The sequence below is a fragment of the Myotis brandtii genome, unplaced genomic scaffold, assembly GCF_000412655.1.
Source record: "Myotis brandtii unplaced genomic scaffold, ASM41265v1 scaffold247, whole genome shotgun sequence".
NCBI classification, from domain to species: Eukaryota; Metazoa; Chordata; class Mammalia; order Chiroptera; family Vespertilionidae; genus Myotis; species Myotis brandtii.
Genome location: NW_005359352.1, coordinates 1,366,976 through 1,378,559, shown reverse-complemented (window position 1 = coordinate 1,378,559; position 11,584 = coordinate 1,366,976). Strand labels below are relative to the sequence as shown.

The window sequence follows — 11,584 nt, the reverse complement described above, 5'->3', positions numbered from 1 at the left end:
TGGAGGCGGCGGGCAGTGCGAGAGCCAGTGCGGCCTGGGCGTGTCCTTGTGCCGCTGTGGATGCCTGTCTTCTTGCTGTGGTTACTTTATTATTATTTTAATGTGTTTAATGGATTTCAGAGAGGAAGGGAGAGGGACAGAGGCAGAAACATCAGTGATGAGAGGGGGGCAGCCCCGCACTGGGGATTCGCACAGTGACCTCCGGGTCCAGAGGTCAGCACTCGACCACTGAGCCACCCTGGCCGGGCGCTGTGGTTACCCTATAATTCAGCATCACACTCAAAGCTTGTGCAGAGCCCTAAACGCAATGGCAAGTCCTCGAAATACGGCAAAGGAAGGCCAGCGCCAATCCCTTCCTCGGAACCCAGAAGCGGGGTCCCTGCCTGCCCCCAACGCAGGTGGGAGCCCCACTCCTGGCCCTGAGGGCCCACCGGCTCCCTGCTCCCTCACTCCCCGCTCCGCAGCCCCCCAAGGCTGGCTCCCACCCCATCTCTGCAGAGGGGGCCTCTGACTTGCCCCACCTGCAGGGCCGAGCTCCTCTCCGTTCTTCTCCCGCCCGGCACACCTGCCAGTCAGTGATTCTCTCTCATCATTGATGTTTCTCTCTCTCTCCCTCTCCCTTCCTCTCTGAAATCAATAAAAATATATTTTGAAAATTTTATTAACCAAGCTCCTTATTGAAAGGGGGCGGGGGGCCCCAGGATGCTCCTAGAACAGTGATGGCGAACCTATGACACACATGTCAGAGGTGACACGCGAACTCATTTTTTTGGTTGATTTTTCTTTGTTAAATGGCATTTAAATATATAAAATAAATATATGTCTTTGTTTTACTATGGTTGCCAATATCAAAAAATTTCTATATGTGAACACGGCACCAGAGTTAAGTTAGGGTTTTTCAAAATGCTGACACGTCGAGCTCAAAAGGTTCGCCATCGCTGGACTAGAACGTCCTTTCTTTTTGCTTTAGTTGATGATGGTTGTCCCTGTCACTTCTTGTGATGCCTGTGCCAGTCTCGTCCCTGCCCCGTGTGGTCAGCGTGTTCCTTCTACATAAAACACACTCAGAGGGACGCTTCCTTGTCCCCAGGTGGCGGCAGGAAGAGGAGCACACAGCAGCACAAGAACAGACGGGAGAGGCACCAGGAGAAGGAAATGTGACACCCTGTGTTCAAGTGGGTGGAGAGAGAAACAGGGAGGGTTGGGAGAAAGAGAGTTATAGCGACTTCACACCAGTTCATATGAAAAGGACGTCAGGTTTCGGGGGGCCGCACGCTTCTCGGAAGTCACGCACGGCTGCAGGAGGGAGACGCCTTTCGTGTGCCGAAGCGCCGCGCCGCTGTGGACCGAGGACACCGTGACACTGCGGCTCGCGGGCCCAGTCCCCGGGCGTCACATGTCGGGAGCACAGGGTCGTTGACGTGAAATCCCCTCGTTCTTCCTTCTGAGTCAGCTTCTCCGGACAGTGATTCAGAGTCAGGTGCTGGTCACCGGGGCCTCCTGCGGGCTGTGTCTCACTCAGGTCACAGTCTGCTTTCCTGTCATTCTCGGTGAACGTTAAGAACATTTCCATTAACTTTATGTCGATGGCCTACCTGCGCCCTGAAAGGAGGTCACCGTCAGGGAAATACCGGGCCCTGCAGGGAGGAGGAGGCAGGAGAGGAAAGACCCCCAGCGAGAGAGTGGGCGGCGCGGCCAAATGCCGCCCAAATGCCAGCCCGCCAGCGGTCAGCAGCAGGGGCACAGAGGGCCCGCAGGAGGCTCCGTGGAGTCGGGGACGGGCAAGGCAGCAGAGGGGCTGCCCTGACTACTTTTCAACAAGCGTCACTGTCCATGCTGAGGGGTGGCTGCAGGTGGGTTTCCGTTACTAGTTACTCTTTATTTTTTTTAGTTGATTTCAGAGAGGAAGGGCCAGGGGGCACCCTTCCCTCAGCAAGTTGATTTCCTGTTTGTCACTGCACACTCTTTAAGGCATGAGTCCTTAGCCTCAAGAAGAGTGTTATATGTACATTTCCTTAGGGCCCAGACTCTCCCATCAAAAAAGAAAGAAAGAAAGAGCCCAGCCAGTATGGCCCAGTGGTTGAATGTCAACCTATGAACCGGGAGGTCACGGTTTGATGCCTGGTCAGGGCACATGCCCGGGTTGCAGGCTCACTCCCCAGTAGGGGGCATGCAGGAGGCAGGCCATCCATGGTTCTCTCTCATCATTGATGTTTCTGTCTCTCTCTCCCTCTCCCTTCCTCTAGAACAGTGGTTCCCAACCTTCCTAACGCCGAGACCCCTTAATACAGTTCCTCATGTTGTGGTGACCCCCAACCATAACATTATTTTTGTTGCTACTTCATAACTGTAATTTTGCTACTGTGATGAATCGTCATGTAAATATCTGATATGCAGGATGTATTTTCATTGTTACAAATTGAACATAATTAAAGCATAGTGATTAATCACAAAAACAATATGTAATTATATATGTGTTTTCCGATGGTCTTAGGCGACCCCTGTGAAAGGGTTGTTCGACCCCCAAAGGGGTCTCGACCCACAGGTTGAGAACCGCTGCCTTGGAACACCATCCTCAGGTGAGGAAGCTGCAGTAGCAGGACCGCCGCCTCTCACGCAGGCCTGGTGTTCAGCTCTCCGCACGGAGCTGAAAGCACACACACACACAGACATTTTTAAACTACTGTTTAATCCATTTCAAAGACACACACATTAGAAAAGAACATTCGCGTGTATGTTACAAACATGGTTGAGACCCAGCCGGAAGCCAGGGGCAGCTCTGAGGACACAGACCAGATAGGAGTGGTACCAGAACCGCCACGATACAGGGCATCCGACCCAGCGGCACACGAGAGCTACGTACGGAGCTGTTGACAAGTAGCACTTCTTTAAAAACATGTTCTGGAATCGTAAAAACAGAAAGCACAGAACACCACGCCCCGGGCTCACGCAGGGAAGGCACAGGAGTCCTGCCCAGCCCGGCTGCCGGCGCTGGAGCCTCCTGTCCCAGGAGCAAAGGTCAAGGTCAAGCACGCCTGGCGAAGGTCACGTTGGCTCGTGAAGGCAGGACTGAAGTCACACGCCTCCCTCTGTGCCCCGGGGCCGCTCCTGTTCCACCGGAACCGCGTTCACGCTCCTTCCCGTGGCCTGTGTCTGTCCCTCTGTTCCGAGAGGCCGGCGCACACAGGTGGCGGGTAGAGAAGCCACGTCCGTGTCGGATGCTCGATTCCTTTCCCCACGGGACCAAGTCAGGAGCGAATGCACGTCGCTGACAAGTCCGCATGTACAGAACCAGAAACACAGAAAATGGGGACAGAGGCATATTGCAAAGGCCTGGGAGACTCTTTACATGTTTGTCCTCTAACGGACAGGGACAAAAAGGGACATCAACACATCAATTTCTCAAAGAAGTGAGCCCAGAACGGAGAGCGGCGGCAGGTCACGGGGCCTCCGGGAGAAGGCGGCCGGCGCCGTTTCCATTCCCAGCGCCCCACTCCAGGAGCCTGAGTCATCCTGCTGCCGCCACTCTGTAGCATTCGGTCTCTCATTACATGTCCCTGTCTTCCCACAGCAGCAGCATCTGACAAAACACGCCTGCGGGTGGCCGTGCGTCACAGAGCTGAGACCGTGGTTTAGCCTGGGTCTTCTCACCAGTATTTATAGAACACAGGCCAGGGGCGTGTTTGGGTTGCTCCTTTGCTGTATAAAAGGTGTATGAACAGAAGACAGGGCTACAGGCGAGACAGACAGTCGGCATGAACAGGTGTCTCGGGCTCTGGGTGAGGAAGGCTGCCCAGTGCGTGGCCGAGAGCGTCTGCGTGACGTTAAAACCGACTAAAATCAGTGGCACTTTAAAGCAGGTGGAAACCTTGCGGAGCGGCCCGGCCGTCACAATGGAGCCAGCTGCCTCCTCCTCCGGGAGCCGCGCAGCTTCCTGCCTCGCTGCTAGCAGGGCCTTCCCGCAGAGCCAACAGGGGAATTGCTCTCTGCATCCCCTTCCCTAGCAGCGACTGCAGGGAGATTGAGAGCAGGCGCTGCAGACCAACGCTGGGGACACTCCCTACAGTCTCAGCTTTCAAATGCACATCTGAGTGGGGTTTCTCCTTTCAGAGGCAAACCTTTCCCTTCAGCTACAGGACCCTGCATTTCGAGGTGAGGCTGCAGAGCAGACGCCCCAACACCTCAGCTCAGGGTGCAGCCGGCCGGCCGCTGGGCACGGAGCGCTGGGAAGACCCCATTTCACGGTGACACTGGGGATGCTGCACCTACGCTAAGTCTGATGTCTTCCCCTTCGGACGGGTGAGTCGCGGCTGCTGAAACTCCGCAACACGCTGGTTTACACCTAGAGCTCTGGACAGGGCCCTGGCTGACGGCAACAGCAGGCACCGTTCGGAAGCAGGTATTCCCTCAAGTGATGGTTTTCTCCCAATTAAAACGTGGAACTCTCACAACCAATGAATGAATCCTTTTTAACGGTTTGTGATAAGAAACACACAACAACGTATAAATACCCAGAGTTGTTCACGAATATTCAAAATTTTAAATAGGGAAAATGTATGTCCTACGTGCAAGCCAGCCCTCGAATTAAAGTATAGATTCTGCAATTATTTTAATGGCAAACACTCTAATTTCTCCGTCGTTTAAAACAAGGTAGAACCCAAATTACATGTTTTAAATCTCTTTGAACGAAATGATACTTGAGAAGCCGCAGAGCGGTACACCCAGTGAGGTGGGTAATGCGCATAAAATGGTTTCAGCATCTCTCTTCAACAGCACGAACAGAAACAAACACGAAAGGCAGAGACAGCGAAAGGGAACGTGCTCTTCGGAGAGACTATCCCATCTGAAGGCTCCTTGTCGGGCCGGCTCGGTGAAGACGGCGTGCGTCCTGGCTGAACGGGCTGAACGGCTTCCCTCCGCTGCCCCTGACGGTCCCTGGAGAGCCGGGCCTCCGAGCACCGTAACCCAAGTGCATGACCAGGAGAGCCCGCCCTCGCCCGTGGCTGACGGGTCTGCTCAGGCCGCCATTCTTACACACACACTGGCCGCAGCTCTAGGACCGAGCCACGGGCTCGTTCACACTGAGCCCCGGAAGGCCCAGGTCTCCCCAAGGCCATCGGGGCTTCAGTGGGAGCCACCTTCGCCTCCAGAACCACCCTTCTCACTGCAGATTCTTCTCAAAACTAGCATCTGGGGGAGCCCGTACGTGACTGCCACCCGTGGCTGGGATCAGCCACAACAACGCTTCCCACCCCGAAGCGTGGTGGCGGCCAGGTGGTGGCCGTGCGGGTGGGAACCACAGAAACCTCTACCGTGCAGGACATTTTAGGAGTGAAAGGAATTTCCCCAATGACCCCACGTTCCGATGAAAATGCTTCTGTTAAACACCGAGAGGAAGCCGCTCGTAAAGCGGAGAGACATCAAGTGAAGATGACTAACTGTCCAAGAAAATGAGAGAGAGGAGAATTACTTCTGCTCATTTTTCCCTGAGTCGCATAATCACCAACCAAAAGTACAAATACAACACTGAGGGGTCACCTCTGGAGTGGTCTCATGTCAACGGAAGGTGGAGAGAGTGTGAATGCGCACTGACTCCGAGTCTGTGATTCCTAAGGAAGCCGGCCCGAGGCGCATCGCTCCCACGCCGGAAGGAGCGGGGCGGGTCCCTGCACACTCCCCGCGGGCACTGCGCCTTACAGACCACAGGGGGTCCCTCCTGGGGGAGAAGTCACCTGGAGAATCCGAATTCCTTCTCCCGTGGTTCTTCTGGATTACATATTTGTGATGGTAATTTCTCCGAAATTAACTCCGATCAATTTAATGGGAAAAGAATAAAATCAATACATGGCTCCAAAATGAGAGAAAAGCTACCCACTGAGCCATTTCACACCAAAGAACAACAACTAGTGGGCCTTGGAAATCAGTCTGTTTATCTCCAACGGGATGGGAAAATCCATCGACCACCTTGCTGCCCCGGGGGTGGCGCTATGATTACACTCAGAGCAGGAGTAACAGGGCTCGAGGCTCATGGCCAAATATAAAACAGTCCGGCAACAGGAACACACGGTGATTGTCTGGAAAGGGCTGGGCAGGCTGAACAAAAGGAGTTTTATTCTCGGGCATGCCTACACTTGTCTCCTAAACTCCAGACTTGTTTACTTTCTCTTCCTCGAGGCCAGGCTCCCGGCAGCATTAACTTAGACCACGGGAGAGAGTTGGGGGCAGGTACTGCCCGTGATGATTCTCGCCTCTCCTCTCACATTGCACAGCCGGCTCGATGCCACGCAGGGGGAAACGGAGAGAATGTACTCCGCCACCTACTCTTTCCTGGGAGGCGACAGCGCAGGGCTAACCTCATCAGGGGGGAACATTTACCTTCAGAAAAATGAACACATTTCACACAAACACTCGGATATTTCCGAAGTTCTGAAAAGACACAGTGGTATTTTTGCTGATTAAGACCTCAAAGGTCCCAAGTGCATTGCTTTCCCTGTCTTCTTTCAATGAAATACTATGTCGCTGAAGCCACATGGCTGTTCCGTTCTTAACATCATTTGAAAAGTTACTAATGACAAAAATAAAAAAGAGAGACCCGCCATAGATAACTTGCATTTCATTAAATAACTTAAGGCAAAAAGAAAATAAATTCCACAAGAGATTGGTCAGAGGTGCCGTGCGAAGGCCCCGCCTGTCCGCCTGGCGCCCGGCCCTGTGTGGGGTCCACGGCCGAGGCCCTGAGCCAGGCTGACACCTTGTCCCCCCTCCCCCCCGCCCCCCTTTCGAAGCACAAGGCTGGGATTCGGGGAGAGACTCGGGGCCCAGGAGCTAAAAGCACACCTTTCCACTTACAGAATGGAAAACTCATTAACAAGCATTACAGCAACATTTTAATATGAGAAGTTAGGGATTTGGAAAAGACTTTATATTATTCTCTAAAAATGTGGCTCAGACCCAATGGCATTAAGTTTTCATTTCCCTAAAACTTTCCCAAATAAGAATTAAACAGTCACAGAGGAGGGAGTGAATGGCCAGAGAGAGCCTCACTCAGTGATCTCTCTTTCAAACCCTTGGGGCAATCTACCACTATTATTTCCATAATCCTTTTATAGACCTACTAGAGGCCCAGCACACGGTTAAATCGTGCGCGTGTAGGGTCCCCTAGGCCTAGCCTGCCGTCAGGGCCATGTCCGCTGCCCCGCGAGGCCCCGACTCTGCGGATGCTTCCGGCGCCCCACGACGCTCCGGGGATGCTGCTGGTGCCCCACGATGCTCCACTGATGCTGCTGGTGCCCCACGACGCTCCACCGATGCTGCTGGTGCCTCGGGGGTGTGTGGAGGGTGGGCCCGAGAGGTGCTCCATGCACCTCCTGGTGACCAGTCGTTTGGGCATCATGGCGTTGCGGCCACGGGCCTTCTATAACATAGATAGAATTTATGCTTGGTAAATTTCTTCTAAGAGTCCAACGCACTAAAAAGTGATTAAATGTCTACGTATCGCAGAAGCTCAGATGGGTAAGGAAAAGCACTTCTGCTGAGCACCTGGAACCCGCCGAGCACCTGGGCCTCCTGCCGCCGCCCGGCCCCAGCCCCGGCCGCACAGGGCGGCCTTCACTCACGCCTGCCTTACCCCGTCATCTCCTCTCTCTTTTGCCAGAAGATAAGCTTAAACTATCGCATTGCCGGTCTTTAATTATGTCTAAGAAATTCCTCCTTGAAGGGCTCGCTGACTGACACGAGGTAATGAAACTCCCCAGGGAAATGAGCTTCCTATAGTTTGGCATCCGAGCTGTTCACAAAGTCACTATGCACTGTAGTCACTGGAGATGCGCTAAGAAAACCCTTCAAATACTGAGGCGTTTATTGCATTTTTAAAATACCCACAATCTTAAATATCCTGTTTCCAATTTCCCCAGAATTCCTTCACAGCTCATTTCACATCGAATATTGAAATTGAGTTCTCACAATGTTACAGTTGAAAAGACCATTTAGGAACGACATTTGAGGGAAGAGAGGGTTTAAGGCAAGACATTCATTTGGAAAAGCTAATTTCCCTCCATCGGCCAGACGGACACCGTTATGTCCCCGTCTCGCCGCTGCCTCGGGGCGCACAGTGTACATTCAGCAACAGGGCACCCGGGGGACCCTGCGGCCAGACGCCGAGGTCCTGAGCGCCCACGGAGACCATGGAAATACCTTCTGTAAGGCGTGGCCCACGGGAACATGGCGAGGGAGGGGGAGTATCACTCCGTTTCCCATCGAGTACACAGGGCCTTCCCTATCAGCAACTGTCCGATTCGCCCCCCCGCCCCCCCGCACCCCCAACTTACTCTCTTTTCCAACGAACCCCACCCCCTGGAGAAGGTGCTAAGATCGGTCGCTGTTAACATACAGAACACAGCCCTCGGGTTCCCGTCACTCCGTTCCCGATGGGTGTCTGGCGGCTCGTGCTGGACCCTGATTGCACACATTGTTTGTTGTGGGAAAACTATTCTGTCCCCAAGAATTTTCGTCAAACTTTTTGGATTGCGACAGCCGCCTGTGTTCGTGTGGGTCCTGTCCTCTCTGGGTCTTTTTCACGGGTAAGAACAACAATACTAAGAGGCCGGCAATGTGAAGGCAGTAACTCCAGGAGCTAAAAGAAAAGGGGAAGCGGTGATGAAACATGTGATCATGAACCATCTGTCATAACTGCACATTTGTCCAAATGCCACCTGCCCTCCGCATGTGTTTACTGACCACGCTATCCTCTTACCCTCCCCGCCCCCACCCTGAGTGGCACCCCGCAGCGCGTGCGGGGTATTTATAAAGCTCCGCAGAAAGCCACGCGGACTGTAAGCGTGAGCCTAGTCACCCTGTTACATTCCTTTGTGAGGGTCGGAGGCCATGGCTAAATAGATCCAGAAACCTCAGACCCACAGGACCCAGTGCTCAGCGGGCAGAGGAGGCAGGGCCAGTGCAGGTGGCTGCCGCTCGGCCTCTCCCGCTAGTTACTGTCCCCAATCGAGCCACGTGTATTCTAATGACGTGAGTAATAGACACGCAACATGGATGTTACGGTCACAAAATAAAGAAATGCCACGTGATCAAAACTATTAGAAACCTCATTCCCCAAATGAAATATCAGCCAAAATGGGGCCTATCCTCCTCCTACAGCTATAAGTTCACGGGATGGTGAACCAAAAAACTAGGCGAAAATTCAAACAGCTCCGTCCCATTCAAAAATATGCAACAAGTTGTTACGATGGAACTTTAGCAGCAGGAGTTTCTTAATGTTTCCTGTACGGTTTTCATCACATCCAATTCAACCATTTTTGACCCCGGATTCTGTGCTGTCGTTCTAAATGCCAAGATAATGCAGAATTTATGAAAGAATAAAGGTTTTGATCTAGAAGATATCACTAATGGGGAAGGGGGGGGGAAGGGGAGGAGTTAGAGAAATAAAACATGAAATTCAAGACAGTCATTTCTACATTACAGCGATGACCAGGGGCCGATGAAACATGAGAGACAGAGTGAAACCAAAGCAGGTGAGTGGAATAGGACTAATTTATGTCATTCTGATGAAAGGAAACAAGAGAAGGAAGGATTCCTTGCAAAGAACAGCGACACTTTCTGGTTCGCCCTTTGAGAGCCCGGAGGTTCTCCGATCAGACCCTCGTCTGAGGGCTGAGTGGGGAAACGCTCTACCAAGTATCCGGAGACCGCATGCTTTTAGACCAGCGGTTCTCAACCCTTTGGGGGTCGAACGACCCTTTCACAGGGGTCGCCTAAGACCATCGGAAAACACATATATAATTACATATTGTTTTTGCGATTAATCACTATGCTTTCATTATGTTCAATTTGTAACAATGAAATTGGGGGTCACCACAACATGAGGAGCTGTATTAAAGGGTCGCGGCATTCGGAAGGTTGAGAACCACTCTTTTAGACTAAAGTGATGGTGCATTTAGCCGCAGGAAATGAGGCGACGGTGCCATTTCCCCGTCGTGCCCCAGAGCGAGGCGCTGTCTTTCACAAGCGGAGCCACCCCCAGGGACAGGGCTGCCATGGCTGCCGAGCAGCACTCACCTGTAGAACGCGAAGGACGGCTTGACGGAGAGCAGCACGAAGGGCACCACCGTGTAACTCACAGCCACCTGGGTGGCTCCCCAGGTGACGACGTCGTACAGCAGCTTCAGCTGCGGGGACTTGAGGAAGTAATGTCGGAAGTTACTCCTCATCTGAAATAAAGGAGCCAGAGGATGGCTTCGCTTTTAACGCCGCTCGCTCGTCGGAGCGCCCTGCCTCCCTCTACAGCCGCTCCGGGATGTGGGTGCCGGCGCTCCACGCCGGCGGGTCTGGGGGGGGCGGCGCCACGGGAAAGCGGGCTCAGGAACACGGTCCACGCACGAGGAAAACGCGGGGATGGGTGGGGAAGCTCACGGCAGATGTGTGAGTCTGGGCAGAGGGCATCATAGAGGAGGAGTTCTCTGCAACGTTTCTGTAGATTTTAGTTGTATTAAAGCTTAATAAAAGTTAAAAATAACACTGCCCAGCCCGGCCGGTGTGGCTCAGGGGTTGAGCATCGACCTATGAACCAGGAGGTCATGGTTCAATTCCCGGTCAGGGCACATGCCGGGTTGTGGGCTCGATCCTCAGTAGGGGGCGTGCAGGAGGCAGCCGGTCCATGATTCTCTCTCATCATTGATGTTTCTATCTCTCTCTACCTTTGAAATCAATAAAAATATATTTGAAACACACACACACACACACACAACCATTGCCTAGAGCTCCTTAAGTCATCTTTGGTAGACGACAGCATATAAATGAAGTGGAATCTATTTTCCATCCTTTCATCGTGTAACGGTGTCACCATGGTAACCCTGACCCGAGACAGCCTCTTCTTGCCCCTCGGCCCGTGTGCAGGACACAGAGCGCTCCTGGAGAGGATGACGGCTCGGACGCTGTTTGTTTGCTGACGGAGCTGGAAGAGCTGCTCACAAAGGCAGCTTCTGCCCTGGCCGGCGCTCGCTTGGCCGGCGGCTCGCTTAGTCGGAGCGACGTCCTGTACACCCAACGGTTTCAGGTTCGATTCCCAGTCAGGATGCAGGAGGCCACCAATCAGTGTTTCTCTTTCACAGCGATGTTTCTCTCTCTCCCTTCCTTTCTCTCGAAAATCAATTAAAAAAAAACACATACCCTTGGGTGAGGATTAAAAAAAATCCCATGGGAAACAAAGCAGTTTTCTAAGAACCACTGTTTTAATGGTTTTAGCTTCTAGGACATTTCAGGTTTGAAATGTGAAACCTTAAACACCCTTTTTTCTTTCACGTTCCCGCTCTTCCCATCGGCTGTCACAGGCGTCGGCACCAGAACGGCGTCTGCCTGGGAATGGCTGGCGCGAAATCAGGCCTGTCCGCGCCCCGCTCTCCCTCCCGACCAGGCTCCCAGGTGGCAGCTCCCGGGAACCTGGCTAAAAGGAGCCCACCCACCTGGCCTTACTGAACGTTCCCGGCTCCTTTAGAAAGTTCGGTAACGACCATGCCCACTGGTGGGCGCCTCCCGTGTGCTGGCTTCTCAGCCGCACCAGGCGGAGCCCTCA

At 53.2% G+C, this 11,584-nt stretch overlaps 1 protein-coding gene across 1 annotated transcript in view; it reads right to left on the bottom strand.

The window, feature by feature from the left end:
• Positions 1 to 7,840: 7,840 nt before the first annotated feature.
• MBOAT2 (membrane bound O-acyltransferase domain containing 2) overlaps positions 7,841 to 11,584 on the bottom strand; it is a 36,770-nt gene continuing 33,026 nt past the window's right edge. The window contains exons 12-14 of the mRNA XM_005867272.2: positions 10,984 to 11,047; positions 10,072 to 10,223; positions 7,841 to 8,632 (exon numbers count right to left, since the gene is read on the bottom strand). Of these exons, the coding sequence (XP_005867334.1) occupies positions 8,413 to 8,632; positions 10,072 to 10,223; positions 10,984 to 11,047 (436 nt within the window). The 3' untranslated portion in view covers positions 7,841 to 8,412. The remainder of the gene's footprint in view (positions 8,633 to 10,071; positions 10,224 to 10,983; positions 11,048 to 11,584) is intronic.